Source organism: Balearica regulorum, chromosome 22 (assembly GCF_011004875.1).
Source record: "Balearica regulorum gibbericeps isolate bBalReg1 chromosome 22, bBalReg1.pri, whole genome shotgun sequence".
Taxonomy (NCBI): Eukaryota; Metazoa; Chordata; class Aves; order Gruiformes; family Gruidae; genus Balearica; species Balearica regulorum.
This window is the reverse complement of record NC_046205.1, coordinates 2,086,450-2,102,676: the sequence shown is the minus strand read 5'-3', so window position 1 is coordinate 2,102,676 and position 16,227 is coordinate 2,086,450. Positions and strand designations below refer to the sequence as shown.

General features: G+C 44.3%; 1 protein-coding gene across 16 annotated transcripts in view; it reads right to left on the bottom strand.

The window, feature by feature from the left end:
- PUM1 (pumilio RNA binding family member 1) overlaps positions 1–15,513 on the bottom strand; it is a 76,360-nt gene extending 60,847 nt beyond the window's left edge. For 8 of the 16 annotated variants that reach the window (XM_075774128.1, XM_075774130.1, XM_075774131.1 and 5 more), the window contains exons 1-2: positions 15,386–15,513; positions 10,806–11,179 (exon numbers count right to left, since the gene is read on the bottom strand). In XM_075774128.1, the coding sequence (XP_075630243.1) occupies positions 10,806–11,168 (363 nt within the window). In that variant the 5' untranslated portion in view covers positions 11,169–11,179; positions 15,386–15,513. Of the gene's footprint in view, positions 1–10,805; positions 11,180–15,385 lie in introns of those variants that run through there. The other 8 variants (XM_075774136.1, XM_075774138.1, XM_075774142.1 and 5 more) reach the window with 5 other exon arrangements.
- Positions 15,514–16,227: the final 714 nt, after the last annotated feature.

Genomic DNA, 16,227 nt, shown 5'->3' with positions numbered 1-16,227 from the left:
CGCTAACATCAATGAGATTTGATTACTATAAAATCTGGTTCACCACTGAACCAGAGTTTTGAAAGAAATCCAGAAGACAACGCCAAGATAAATCGGCTGCACAAGGAAGCGATGCCCTGACATCTCGATACGACATGACAACGTGGTTCCTTGGAGGAAGAGGTGATCTCGAGAAACATCAGGAATCACAGGAAGAGAGGTCAACTGTAGTCTCAGTTGCTTCAGAAGTGATACAACAAAACCTCACTCCTGCTCTCAGCCAGCAGCACCCCCCAGTCGCACCCCCATTCCAGGCTCTGCCAGGCACGCCACCTCCGCGAAGCAAACTGCAAAGTGCACGTCCTCGCCAACCACCAAGAACAGACCTCCCTACCATCTTGTCAAGAGTACTCCTCCTTTCTGATAAGGCAGAAAACCAGTAAGCTTGCTTTTGAAGCCTACTTAACAAAATTAAGGCTCCATACATCAGCAACACTGCTACTGAACGAGAGTTACAAAGCAATTTCATTGCACAAGAACATTCCTCCCCTTCACATTAAATGCTGTGTATGCACTCAGGAATTATGTAAATCTCACCAAAATTAATGAGAATCTCATTCAAGAAGAGTAATTTCTACGCACACTAATATATGAATGTATGTCACTATAACACACTTCAGCTTACAACCACTTCACTGACTCATAAATAATTTCCTGTCTGCACGGTGGAAGCTCATGCCCCAAAGCAGATTCACCCCGCACGCTAACGATGAGCCACACCAAGAAACTGGAGTAAACCCACCCGATTGTTTCGCTGAGGCCGAAGTCAATTCGGTCTCTCAAAAGCCCTCTTAACCAATTTTCACCTTTGCTCTGAAAAACATGCGATAAAGGGAGAGCCAGTTGTATTCCTCATTACACAGTCACTCTAGGTCAGACCTCAAATCTTATTTTCAATCTCCTGAATAAAAACCCTTGGTCTCATACATGCCAAGGTTACAGAGGCCTTTCCAAGTTGCAATAGCAGAGACCCACTGCCTATTTTAGAAAGGACAAGAGCAAACACAGAATGCTTTCTGCTCTTACCTTCTGCAGACTGCAGCAACGCAAACCAATCTCGCTCTAGGTCAATGGCCACTTTCAAAACTCAACCTCCCACACAGCAGAGCTTCTTGGCAACTCTGCATCAAATGTATTCACTGTGGGTTTTCTGACCCCTCAAGCAACATGCAGCTAATTTATGTCAGGTGGTCATCTTACACAGGACAATTACATTTTTTTTAAATTATTTTTTTAAAATAAGATTAGAGGGCCTCACCAGGACAAAACTCAATGACAGCAACTCAGAAACAAACGATTTCCTGATCCCAAAGCTACAGATGAGGACTAGTATCTCTGTATCCAGAACACTTTTGAATGGATATAGCTATACCAGAAATAAAGGAAGCAATATGCCAGCAGCCAAAGACGCTCTACGCTCTGCCACTTGGTACTGGACCTCCTGCTCACCTACGACACCACAAACCCAGGCAAGACACTTTTCCCTGCCTGAGCCCCCCCAAAACACACTCTGTCACAGATACAGCCAGTATTTAGACGTTTTGGAAGTTTTTTCTTATAGAAGAAAGAAAAGCAGACTCAGGCAATCATTCCAGGCATCACCAAAGACACAAGAGTCTGAATCACCCACAAGAGAGGGTAAGAGCAGAGGGAACAACTTACAGATGGGGACCAGGACCAAACCTTCTCTGGTACACCTCTAACAAGCCACCCCAAAACAGGGTTTGATGTCCCCACTGCTAAAAAGCTGCAATGCAGCAAAGGACGAGCAGGGAAATCGGCAAAAGCCCCAGCGTGCCCACAGAAAGAAGAAACCCAAGCACCTGAGAGGACACACTGCGCTGCTGGTGCTGGAAACTCCAGTTAATTTTAACCCAGCAAACAACAAGGCCCACAGGGCTAAATGGCACTTGTCAAAAGGAATTCTGCAGTCAGTTAAATTAACAGGAGCTGGGGCCCCAAACTGTCCTTACAATTACTAAACAAGGATTTGAAGGACCTAACAAATTAACATGAGAGCAACAGTATATTTACCTTTCAGATTTCCAGTACCATATTTTTTATTCTAGAATAATCCAAGGGGTTTTTTTCCCAAACTGATAGCTACCAAAGTAGCAGAATTGCAACTTTAAGTAAATATTAATGTCAATAATCAGTGTTAATACTGCACCTTATATTAAGCAAATATGGTTGCTAATATGACCTTTACATATAAATTCAAAGTGTAATACTGTAGCACATTTCAGGGTCTGCAGGTATCTCTGGGGATTGTATGCTAGCCTTATATATTAAGGAATCCTCGCTTATGTAGAATTTATATTCACCTAGACAGACACACAGCAAAAACTATCAAAGGCTAAATTCCATCCTTAATCACAAAGGACTTTTTCTTCCTCCTCATGCAAGTGATGTTTCCCAGTAAGAGGAAAGACAAGTGGAATTAAACAAAACAAAAAGCCAACCATACAGGGGGAAAATGAAGCAAACAAACAAATCAGAAAGTCCTTTGGAAAAAAAGAAGCTGAAAAATAACCAGCTAAGAAATATTCTAGCTGATGGTCTAAAAAAATTGTCTCAAAGTGTACTATGAAGCCTGAGGGTTTTATTTTTTGATGTTGGACAACATTAAACAGATCAAATATCTGCATTTATTAGCGGTAACAACAACTGAAGAGGGTTTAAACTATCTATTTCTATTAAGCCAATTATGTTAAATAGGGTAACCAAAGCAAACTAGAAGGCTGCTTCTGTAAGCCTCAGCTCTCTAGTTTCTCCATCTCCCCTAACGCCGCTCCCCATGCGGCTCCATTTCAAAGGCTGCCTTTCCCCTTCCCCAAACACTTTCTTACACCAGGATCTATCCAGTCCCCATTGTCCCTCCCTTAGATTACAACACTTACTCTCCTACTACCCCTCTCCCTTAATTCTACTTCTTGGCCAGGAGGCCAACCCCCCAGGACAGCATCTGCTAAAGCCAAGGTAGGATGGGCACTGCAAAGACAGGATTTCATTAAGTTGGAACACGTAAATGGCTGCTTTCAAAATTTCTTTGATCTACAGTAAATTACAGGGCCTACTGCGGCCTTCAGCGCTGCCAGCCAAGCAAACGAACTCCAGGGTATCCCACAGATACTGCCATAAGGAATTCCGGGTGAAGCACCCTAAACTTCTCTGCCACCCTGGCAAACAAAACCAGGAGCAAGGGCTGGGCGCTGGGACCACAAACCCAGGGGAAGGGCTCGTTCTTCATGCTGCTGATGCTGGTCGTGCTCCCAGAAGCCTGGAGGGAGCCCGCCGACAATTAAAGCTCTGGGCAAGCTTGATGGGAGCACCTTGCTACGAGACCACTTGTTCTGTAACATGGGAAATCACATTACTGTCTTCCTTGTCAGGATAGATCAAAGTGTTATGATTTCTCAGCTCCTAAAATGAAATGCATTTGTTTGGCTCTGTGAGAAGAGAGGAGATAACAGATTACAAGTTCTCTCCTGTTTGCACTGGCACATTAGGGGTGCTTACCAAGAGCACCTCAAAAGTGTGATTATTACACAGATATTTACCTATTTTTAACTCATGTGCACTCTGCAAGTGTGAAAAGGCAAGTGCTGTGTAAAGTTTCCATCCATTAGGCCTCCACAATTTAAGTCTTGCTCAGTGCATAATAGGAAAAAAAAACCCCACCCACACACAAAAAAAAAAAACCAAAATCTCTATTTTCTGATAAAACATTCCTCAAAAAAAGGTCAACATTACTACAAGAACACCAAGATAGAGGTAGTAAGAACAAGAAACATCAAAAACATTCAGGCTGCTGCCTGAATAAAATATCCTTAGAATGGAAAGGAGAAGAAAAAAAAATATATAGATAGCTGGTTGAACAGCCTATATAGTTTTTAAATTAACCAAAGGTTTACAAATTTCAGATAGAAACGAATGCCTCCTACTCAGCTGTGGGAGACTGCCTGAGTTTGCCGTGTCTGAACAGCTCACATAGTACGCTATTTAAAATACCTACTCTGAGTGCATGCATATACACATATATAGTATCTAGGAGAGGAAAAAAAAAAAGTATTTACCAGCTGACAATAAGAAAAGCACCGCACACTGTCAACAACAGGCTTGCCGCTAACAGCTAGATCCAGGGTTAAAATATGTTGTTCTGTCAACTGATTACAGCACTATTTTTAGTCCTCTCCTGTAACAATAGTCGGTAAAGAAAGACTGTGAAGTCACAAGTATTAGACAGGATTAGGTGGTTTAACTACTATTTTTGTAGTAAAGGATTCATCATTAGAATTGCTACTACTATTAGCATTCGAAGCAAAAAGCTGTTGAAATTGCAGATTGGCTAATGCTTTACATGGCATTTCGCCAGGATGATTAATGATTCAGGGTACAAAAATAAATGCAAGAAAGGCAGCCTTTCAGAATGGCTCGGCTTAGTTACCTAATTACGTTTTTCCTCAGATTTTATCCACCGAGGGAAGCGCTTCATTAATGTGGAATTTAGGTTACCCTGCGATGTCTCGGGAGCATATTGTTGGGGTGCAAAATTCCAAAATACTGGATTACATAAGAAGCAATCTTCATTTTGTCCTGCTGGAGCTGGCGATACCTTGGGAAAATCATCTTCTGCTTCCTGAGTGCATGTCTGGATCAATGTTTTTGAGCAAGAACTCCAGGCTACACTAAGATCTGGCTCATTTCACCCCCAGGAGTGCTTTTCCTTTCACTATCACCCCTACTCTGATCTTAGGTTTAAATTCAGAGGGCAAAAGGTGTAAAGAAGGGACGCAGCAATGTCTTATTCCAGTGTCGAGCTCTGTCAGAAACAGATGCAAGTGGCCCCATGCCACACCGACTGTGGGCAGCAGGGCAAAGGACTAATTTGAAGGTTTAGTAACAGTCAAGTTTCACTCCAGCGCAAAATCAAGGTCTGAAGTTTCTGTACAGGGCAAGTAGCACAACCAGATGCTCCCAATAAAAACAACTGCCCCAGAACAAAAAGTTACCCTTAACAAAGGAAGAGGAGAAACCCAATATCTAAGAGCAGATCGCCTGACTGGAGGGAGCACAGCATCACATGATATCCGCACACAAAGGCAAGTTTGTTCATTTGCAGACCCACAAGATCATCGTTCAGAGAAGACAGCTTTAAAATTGTCTCAGCATACACCTGTAAGCAAGTTTTCAGACACAGGCAACGCTAGATTCCATGCTCTGGAACAGCTCTTTGTTGAGGAGATTTCTGGTCAGCAGTCAAAATTAACTGTTCCAGTTTGGAAGGAAGAGGCTACTGTGGATAGATTATATGGCTGGTATCTTATGTAAAGTTTCACCCATTTACAAAAATGCTACAAGTATCACAACCTGTTCCACAGAGGCACAGACAGGTCACACCAACTCAGCAAACCATGAAAGAGCTGATATGGGGAAAGCAAAGTTGGAGGGGCGAGGAAGAAAACAAGCAGAAGCTATGCTCAAATAAAGCTCTATTCAAAGCACGCTTGGGCACAATATATTAACTGAAATACTTGAAGTCTTCCTGAAGCATGTGAAAATAACTTTGCTCTTCCTGAGCAAGCACCACAGCAAGGAAGCAGTCTACAAAGACGATATACCAGAGAGAAATCCCAAAGCTAGCACATCAGGTTGCCTGTGCAATCCCAACTAGAGCCAGATATCTTGCAACTGCCTGCCAGGAACAGTAAAACCTACAGATGCAGAGGAAGCAGATTCTTAAACTAACTTTCTCAAGATTTCGGGGTGTTTTTTCTCCCCTATACCAGAGAAGGATTTTCCAATATCCAACCTTAAATATCCATCTTAGCCAATCTACTCAGGCTCCTTCTACCTCAGGAGGAATTTTCAAAAGGCATTGTAAAGCAGAAAACCTAATCAAACGTTCCAGTTCCCCTCCCCAAGACAACCCTTCGCTACAGAGAAATCTCTGCGAAACAAATCAGCCAAACCAGACATTTCATTTCAGCAAGGTATTATGTTCTCAATTATCTGGGTATCAAGTTAGCGCAGCCATTTCAGTGTCAACGTAAGAAAAGCCCTAACCAGTTCACTGGGATACATGGAAGTACCCATGAAAATCTGAGATTTAATGAAACATACATCTGAAAATGATCTCCAAGAAGAGAGCCACGTGTGCTATCACATGGTGTACATGCCTTCAACCCCAGCCCAACTAGCCAGATCACTTGGACCCCAGCAGCCCTCATACACCAGGCACTTTCCACAGGCAGATCCGGAAATCTCCATCCTGAAGAGTTAACTGTCACTTAAACGGGATTTCACTTTGGAAGAACGAACGCTAGTGCTTCTGCTTCCTTAGCTTCCAGAATCTTTTTAGAGAACCTGGCCACAACTTCAAGGCAAACTCTGGTCATGGTGCCTGCCAACAGGCACCAAACATTGTCAAACAACGTCAAATCCAGACGCTTTCACAGCATCAAGCAGCATAGTTTGAGTAGCTGTGCTCTAGAAGGGCAGCTGCCAGGAGAATTACCTTCTGTCTCCACTTGAATGCAAGCTCCCAGCTAAGAAGTTGCACGGTCACATTGCCAAAAGGCAAAATTGAGCATAAAACCTAGTCCCAGCCCTGTTGCTCTCACTATTCTTCACCAACTATATGTGAAAAATTCCCCACATTCAACAAGATGATCCCTGCAGAGTTCTATTGTCTCAAATTATTAATTAAACATGCTCTCAAAGAAAGTAAATCCCTAAAATCATTTGCTTTTACTAAGCAACTCCCACATTACCCTAACTGCAATTCAGACAGTCTAAAGTATATCCATTCACTGTAATTCAGAAGGGACCACCACCAGAGAAACTCTCTCTTCACTCCAGTTCAAGAACATACATGCACGCACAAGCCACAAGAGACCCCATCCAAGAAAACCCAGCCAATTTTCCTAAAGACCTGCTCAGTGTTGATAACTTCTCCCAGCTGAACATCTCAACTGTCTTTTCATTCCCCTCAGAGTGGCAGATGGCTGTTTGGATTTGTAATGAGATATGCAACCTTTCATAACCAGGACAAATCCAACAAAGCCATTACTCATTAGAAGTCATCTTCTACCTCTTCACTCACCTACTTGAAGTGAGGTTCTGATCCCTACCCATTTTTTGCAGGATAAATAGCATATGAACAGCCCAGTGCAGCTACCATAACTGCCCCAACAGCCTGAAAAGTAATTGGGCATCATAGATAAACGACAGCCTAAACCTCTTCAGTTTTAATCTTGGAATTACTGGTGGACATTGACACTCAACCTCGTCTTGCTGCCTTTTGTGGCTAAAAAGAGACACTAAGCTTTGCAGTCAAGACCTGGCTGATGCAAGTGTCTTCCATGTAAAGTTTGGTGATTTGTAGCCGCAGACAGATGGAAGTTTGCTTAGCAGTTCAGAGATTCCAATTTAGGGGGGGAAAAAAAAAGGTAGATTTCTACTTCAGTGTCTGCAAGAATAAAGAGGAATTTATAATCTATGCTATTTGTGTGGATGGCTTATCTCTGATACCTAGCTATGCAAAATGACAGTAACATCTTTAACAGCTTGATTTTATATAAAAACATAATTCCCCCTCCTCCAGAGAAGAAGGGGAAAATGAAAAGGGAAGAGAAAGTTTCTAAGTAAAATATAGAAAGAACCGGCATTTTCTTCCTGTTCACAACAAGAGGACACTATCTACTTCCTTGGGAGCATAGAAACTTTATCTTAAGCCATCCCTACTAAAGCTATCCAAAATTCAATTGTCAGAGCTGCTAGTCAAAGTACCACCAAATGACAAGGAGGAACAGCCAGCACAATAAAAAAAAAAAAAGGAAAAGCAAGAATCCCGTAAATAAGTTCTGACTTACAACACTCATAGCTATTTAATAACGCATGATGAAATGCTATCATTTGGTAAAAATCACTGGAGTATTATCACCAGAGATAGATGTCTGTCTACATACATAACAAAGAAGAAACTAGGATTCAACAATTAAAAAAATTAAAAATCCCTCTACCTTTAATTACGACCTCCCAAGCTCTAGGCAGGCATTAACCTATATTACCCTATAATTATTTTTTTCTAAACTTCCCATTATCTTTCAGATACTGAGTTTCCTAACCAGTCTTCAAGGCAACAAGGCAAGGGCCCTCACTGCATTATCTTTGAAAGTCTAAAATCAGGAGTACAGAATACAAGTGTATCTATAAGAAATTCAGACTTAGCAGACATCCATAACTCTCCACCTCTCTGCGTGTCCCAAGCACTTCCTTCCACTTCTATTCTTGCAGGACAAATTCAATTCTATCCTGGCTAAGCCCAAACTGAATTAAATCATTTTGCATGCATAAGACTAGATCTTGCTCCAAGGAATTTATAATTTAAGAAGCAGATGCAGACGTGGCCAAAAAGTCAAAAGAAATGGCAGTATTAGGATTACATATATCCTGCATTCTGCTTCCCATAAGTAAAACCAAGGCAAACGGAGAATCATGGAAAAAGAGGCACTCAAGAATGGCTGAAGCAAGAAACGCATAGATAAAACTGCCCAGCAATCACCGGAGTACACGGTATCAAATAAGACACACGAGAGTAGAGTTACTGCCCCATCTCAGAGTTGACTCTGAAAAAATTAAACAAAAAGATTGGTTTAAAGATACATACAGAATGCAAAACACCAGGACTGTACGATAAATACATGGCAGCTGATGTAAAAACCACCAGGAAGTAGAACAGATAAAGTTCCAACTTTAATTATATTATGGTGGGTATTTCTTGAGCTCCAGATCACAGAGCATGTGGGGGAAAAACAACAGAGAAAGCATCACACGCAGCCTTGTGAGCTTAATCCTGTGGTGTATTCTGTCCATAAAACCTTCTCAGAAGTGTTCTGCCTTCAAAGAACATGCACATTATTTTTTTAAAGTTCATTTAAACTAGTATAAGCTAATGAGTTTTTCTTCCATTAAGTGGTACATTGATTAATGTCATTTCATTCAAGAAGTTGCTGAAGAAAAATCAAGCTGAGAAAGAGTAACACATCTACTGACATCAGAGCAAGTCTCTAACGGTAGGATTCTTTTGTTCGAGTCAAAGTTTAAGTCTTCTGGTTATTAAAGAACGCAGTAAAAAAAGTTCCAAATCCTGCAGTCATTAAAAACTGTGCTGGTATTTGGTGTCTTGTGCCCTGGCCCCTCAATCTCCAGTAGGTTGTGTTGTCTTTGCTTTTTAGGGATTTTCAGAGAAAGAAAGATGAAAGTGTGAGTTGGATGAAAAAGAGATTAAGAATTTTATGACGTTCATTTTACTTCATGAAGTCATCTTTCCACAAAATGTCCAAACGAAAGCATTTCCTGCTTAAACATCTCCACGCAGACCTCATGACAGCTTTTATTTGAAAAACTGAAAAATTGCAGCCTGTCAATAAGAAATTTTTGCTTACTGTTTCTTACACAACTTAAAGCACATTATGATCTCTTCCATCAATGTCTCTTGAAACAAGTTTTACATTTAGTGACTAAAAACTTGGCTAGTTAACAGAAAAATTACATCTCATTTCAATGCAGTTATTTCACTTAAAATGATAACTTCACTAAATACCACATTTCCACGTAAGGGAATAGCTACAATAGTCTTCTAGCTGCTTAGTTCATATTGCAGTATTTTATGTGCTTTTTCTGCCAGAACAAATTAACAGGGCACTTGGGTTTATCCTTTGTTGATGCACACACTGACTTCAGTGAGGTTGCAAAATGCACTGCAATGTTTGCTTTTAAATGGTCCGGATGGCAACACATTCCCTGGGGAGGCACAGCAAAGGAGCAAGGCCTTGTCTGCTCTTATTTGAAAAACTAGAGGCAGGAGATATTCATAAAGGTTGCAAAAGCTTTGTGTCTGCTCCTCTGATTACATTCATGGGAATCATTCGTTCTTAAAATGTGCTTACACTGAAGTTCTGCTCCCTTAGCAGAGGAAGCACATCTTCTTTGACGAGTTAGTTACAGGTCACCGACAGAAAGCTAGAGTGAGTCATGCACTCATTTAACTCGCAGCACATCTGACAATGCAACTACTGAAAAGACTGCTAGTAAACACTACTACCGAGACACGTTTTGGCCCACTACCCTTTTAAAACCGTTAAGTCACTGTTAGAAATTAGCTGTATTTCGAAAAGCACTGTTTCGTGACACTATTAAGGCTGTTCTCAGTCCAGCCAAGCGCATTAATAGCACCTTCTCTTCCCAATTATAACCCCAAAAAACCCAAACCCCAAAACAAACAAGCAAAGGAACGCAGGAATACACATTACCAGCAACTTCCAGAACCGTGTTTTTCAATATTGGGAATGGTAAAGGCTCAACCTACATGCATTGGCAGTTTTGTAATACCATTACATAAGAATTATTTAACTACAGCAACAGATTTGAAAAGCAGCAGCAGTCACTGCTACACTGGTTCACACATCAGAAAAAAAAAAATCAATAAAGGGAATGATAAGTTTTGCAAACATGCACTTGACTGTCACAGAGAGTGGATTGGGATTTCAACACCCTCAAGAGCAGAAATGTTTCAGCTTATAGCTACCAAGGCACCGCAATCCTGAAAAGAAAAAAAAAACCCACCACAAAAAGTACAACTGTTGTCATTCCAACCACACAATAACCAGCTTAAGCTTTAAAAAGTGTCATTACAAGCATCTATCATAAACCCGATGCGTTCACATGTTGAGTTTGGAAACATTGAACTTTTTTTTTTTTACCTGATGTTCTGCATGAATGTTATCCCCAGTAGGCCAGCGATGTTTGCTGTTATTATAGCCGCCTCCACCACTTCCTCCTCCCCCAAGCTGCTCACCATGCTGCCTCTGGAAGAAGTAATCCACCATAGCGTCGTCCTGGGAGCGGCCTGCAACTCCTATGGATCCAGGAACAGGACTGGAGTGTGTCCCTGCTGCAAGCGCCTGATTTGCAGCTGGCTGTTGCTGAGCCTGGGACCCTGTTCCAGATGTCAATACAACAGGCATGTTGGGATTAGCTGTATCTTGAGCGTGCTGTTTCAGGTGGGGGCTGAACGAGTCCTGCCAGAGTACTGCTTTTCTCTTCAAAACACACGCAACGCTCATTCCACCAACACCTACGGGGGGTGAGGGGAAAGGGGAGAGACGGCGAGAAAGAGAAGGAAGAGAAAACGTGAAATCCTTACAGCTTCAGCTTTACATATTAAATAACACAATCGTCTTGCGACTGGCAGAGAAACATCACGACGCCAAATCTGACTCCTTTTAACATAGTTATTTGCTCCATTAAGCTAGCAACTAAATTATCATATAAAAATGCACGCTAGCCAAAATTTCCACATTTTGTGCTGCAAAGTGTTATTGGTATATGCAAGATTCACGTAAGGTACCCATTACGCCAAAATCGAAATGCCAATTTACACGACGGACAAAACACCGACTGGAGTGTTGCCACAGAAGATTGCCAGGAAAAATGCCCCTGAAAACCCCGTGGAACACAAATCACACCATCAGTGCCTGCGTGCATGTTTACACCCAACAAATTACCAGGCAGATCTTCAATCAATACACAAGTCCCACTGTATCACGATGTGCTCATCCAGTCATACAAAACATCAAGGCAACAGGTTGGTTTGTTGGGTTTTTTTTCAAATGCAAACTTAAAATAATGGATTTCTGCTTATACAGCTAATTAAGTCCCAAACACAATGTGCACTCTTCCTGCAAACTCAGAAGCTGGCTTCGGTCATGAGATGGTAAAACACACTGGCACATTTTGTACAAGATTCCCTGGAGAAAGAGCAGCTAACCTCTCAGTGCCCGGGATCTCGGCAGAACCTTCCAGAGCCGGAGCAGCCAGCAGTGCCGGTCTCGCTGTCGATGGCACCGGGGAAAGCTGGACGAGTCCCAGAAACCGTCCAACACTGAAAATACCCCAAATGCTTTGTATACACCCAAAATCATCTGTGTACAGGAGGACAACAGGCAGACTAGGCTGACAGCGACTCACTAATTTACTATCCTCCCGTACATTTTGATAGCATCCCAGCATCACAAAAACGCACAAGTTTGTTACTTAAAATGTTATCAGCTGATCCTGAGAGCAATAAAGACATTACACATGTGAATAGCAAAGTCTTTTCCCCTGTTATGTAATGCTTACCCAATGCAGAGCAAAATTGAATTTGTTTTTAAAGGCTGGTATAGTCAGAATTATTATTATTATTATTTTAAAAGATTGCTAGTTTAGTTAGTTACCTAAATGCAACCCCACAAATACCACAGTTATAAGGATGAAACTGAATGGAGGAAGAGTTGAGCCCTTAGGCCTCCCACCACAGCTGCATACTAGCATGAGAATGCTTTTCCTCCTGTACCTTGGTGGCTGTAAACCTTGGCCCTGATCCTGACAGCAGCTCTGAGGCCTGAAAGGCGGCTCTGTTTCCTCTCTGCTCATCATAGTAGTTTTGAACAACAGTCAACTACTACAAGCAACTTCCAAGAACACTTCTCTAACAGCAGAGAAAGTTGACACACCAAAAAAAAAAAAAAAATACAAGTCCTATCTTTGATCAAACTTAGGTTTGTCTCACTAATTGAGAACAGTGTTAATATTCAGAAGAAAATGACTCTAAGAACTGCAGCAATAAGATTTTTAATTGCACCTACAACATGCATTTGCTGACACACACACAGCCTCTGTGGCCACATAAACAAACAACTCCGCGAAGCTTTTTATACATTCAAAGAACTTCACAACTTAAATATGAGTAACATTTAACAGAACTAACCTTCTGTCTTTTAGAAGGTATGGAAATCACTACCTTCCTCAAATATTTCATAAAACACTGTGACAACACCTGGTAGTACCAAACGTTCACTGATTTTTAAGAATACAATACTATGATCTACTGGTATTTTCCTTTAGTTTCCCCTTTAATAAACATCATCCAAATCTTTCAGTAACATGAAATGAAGCAATAAAGCTCCTCTATGCAATAAGAAAAAAAATAATTAAGTAAATACTGGTAAGAAATTCACAGATCACCAAGCTGGGATGTGTATTAATTGCAGACAATGAAATCTGAACAGCCCCTATGAAAAGAAGTTACAAGTTATCTCAGGGCAGTCTTTAAAAAAAAAAAAAATACAGGAAGATACTATGAATCCACAAAAACTTTCAAGTATTTATATACTGTGACAAGCCCCTGTTTCAGATGGAAATACCACCAGTACAAAGTTGGGAGTAGAAGTCAGCACAGCTACAACGTTACTCTCCTCCCTCCAAAGGCTGCAAGGTCCGTCTGTTCACCAGCACAAATTTATTTCTGGTTTAATTTGCACTCAGATTGTTAACAATTGTGTTACTATAAAAAGGGGGGGGGATGTTTGAGACTCTAGAAAATCTCAGTCAAGGTACTATGGAGATCCACACGAGTGCCTCCTGCTCCCAGACGCTTCCTCTTTCGTCTAATACAGCCAAGGCAGCTCCAAACACAAGAGAAAAACTTGGCAAAGGCGACATTTTGAAAGGGAGCAAAGGGGAAAAGAGCATTCTGGGTAGTTCAAGTTTAGTTCCAAGACGTGTTTTTATAGAAATGCTGTGTTAAATGTAGCGGACAGCTGAATCCTGTCATTCAAAGCTCACAGAGCATCAGAAATATGTTAAGTCACCTACACAACACACATTCATTAGCTAACCGGCAGCTGCCAGACTCGCCGCTGCTAATGGCTACTAGGATTCTGTTCATTCCCAAACTCTTGGTAAAAATCTATAATCAACTTTTCCTAGGTAAACTGTTTGCTGGGAAGAGCTACGTATTTACAAACAAAGGCTTCTACACTGCTACAAAGCCCACAAAGCGGATGATTTTCCTCCTCCCCTGATAAAAACATAGTCTGTAAATAAACCGCTCTGTGTTATCATTACAAGCAAAATACTTTAGATTACAGGACGTTCCACAAGCAACAAAAACTTTGGAGACATCTCCAAGCAAGTTTTAAGCCAAAGCGGCGACGACACTGAATAAGGCAGCTTTAATCCACATAGAGCGCAGCTACGTGTTCAGATCTTCACTGCTCTTATTCTATACTCCTCTAAAAATAACAGACAATATTAAGAAATTAAGTTGGCACAAGACGTGCGTTTCAAAAAAGTTGAATCGTGAACTAGAAGAGAGTTTGGGTGGGTTTGTTTTTTTTTTTTTTTTTTTTTTTGAAAGTTAGCCTGGAAATTTAAGCACAGCCATTGTTTGAGAGCTGTGTGGCCTACAAGAACTTTTAACGTTAAACCTTGTGTTTTCCTGAAAACCTGGGGAGAGGCAGCAGGAAGGGGGTAAATCGATCACAGACCAAATTGCTTAAACCAGCATTAAAACATTCTAAGATAAATGCTACCCCTTACCCACCTCCCTCGCTCTTAATAAAGGAAATTCCTTACTCATGATCTGCCGAATAAAATCTCTGCTCAGAACAAAGTTATGAAACATTGACAAAAAAATATTTTAAAAAATCGCAGTATTTCTCAGGTCGGGGCAAGAGACAGACTCTTAAAATTACAAGTTTGTAAGTAAAAAGGGCCAAATGCTGTTACTACGCAAAACAGTGATAAAAACAAGGAAAAAAAAAAAAAACCAACCCCACACAAACACAAAACCCCAGGGTCACCCAGCACATCAAAAAGTATTGTCTGCATTTCCCTTCCCTCCCACTTGCGAGGCACCGTCCCCCGCTCTGCCAGGGACACCGAGCCCCCCGCCCCGCCGAAGACCCCCCCAAGGCCGGGGCGGGGGGGGGAACCCAACCCCCCCCACACACACACACCACCGCGGGCCAGCGCCGGGCCGGGCCCCCCCGGGGCAACAAAGCAGGGCCTGGGCCCTCCCCAGCGGGCCGGCCTGGGCACCCCCGGGACAAGGGGGAGCTCCCCGGAGGGGTCCCCACGGCGGGCCGGGACCGGAGGGACGCAGGCGAGGGGCGCCACCGCCGCCCGGCCGGGATGGGCCCGCGGCCCCCCCCCAACAATAACACCCCTCTCCCTCCTTCTCTGCCGGCCGGGGCGCGGCGGCGAGCGGCCGGGGAGCAGCTCACGGGAGGCGGGGGCCCGCTGAGCCCCCGCTTCCCCGGTAACAATAGGGGCCAGGCCCCAGCCCCCGAGCGCCGACAAGGAGCCGGGCGGGAGAGCTGGGCGCAGCGCCCCGCCGCCGCTTGCCTTCGGGGCGGCCTGGCGCCACTCCGCCCGCCCCCCCCACCAATATGGCCCCACCGGCGGCTCCGCTGAGGTGCGCGGCGCGCCGGAGACCCGGTCCGGTACCGATACTCACGGGCGGAGCGGTAGGATGAAGACGGATCTCGGCCCCCCCCAGGCCGCTCGCCGCCTGCCTCTCCCCCTGCCTTTCACTCCGACAACATGGCGGCCCGGCGGGGACGGGCGCCGCGCTGCACGCCGGGAAGGCGAGGCCGCTCCAAGCGGCGCCGGGCCGCCGCTCCCCTGGCCGGGCCGGGCCCTGCCCGCGGCCCCTACCCCTCAGACCGGCACCGCGCCCGGCCCGGCAGCACCACGGGGAGGGGGGGACAGGCCGTGCTCGGCACCCTCCTGCGCGTCCTCTCGCTCCCCGGCCGGGCTGAGGTTGGGGCCAGGCCCGGGCTGGGGGCCTGAGGCTTGAAGCGCGGCCCCTTCCCCAGCTGGGGTCGGGGGGGCACAGGCCGCGCTCAGCCCCGCGCTGCCGCCACTAGCGCTCCCTCGGCTAACGGGGCTGTGGTCGAGCCTCCACCCCCCCCGCCGCCTCCACTCCCGACCTGGGGCACCCCCGGCGCCCTGGGCCTGCACTGGGCAGTGGGGAGGCCAGCGGGCAGCTGCCAGCCCCCTTGCCCAGAACAACGGCCATCCCCCCGGGTCCTGCTCACACAAAGGCAACGGAGAACCGCACCAGAGGCACGAAGCGCAGCCGAGCGCGGGCAGGGAGAGCAACTCTTCCCCACCCGGTGCCTTTACAAGCTGGCGCCAGCAGCCAAGCACAATTTTGGGGTGTTTTCCCCTCATGTTCACACCCCCCCCATCCACTCCCCTTCCCCACAAAGCCAAAGCTGCGGGGAAACTACAGACCCCAGCGTGCGCCGCTCCGGCGCCGGCCAGACTCCCAGTCTGGACATTAAAACAAAGCGC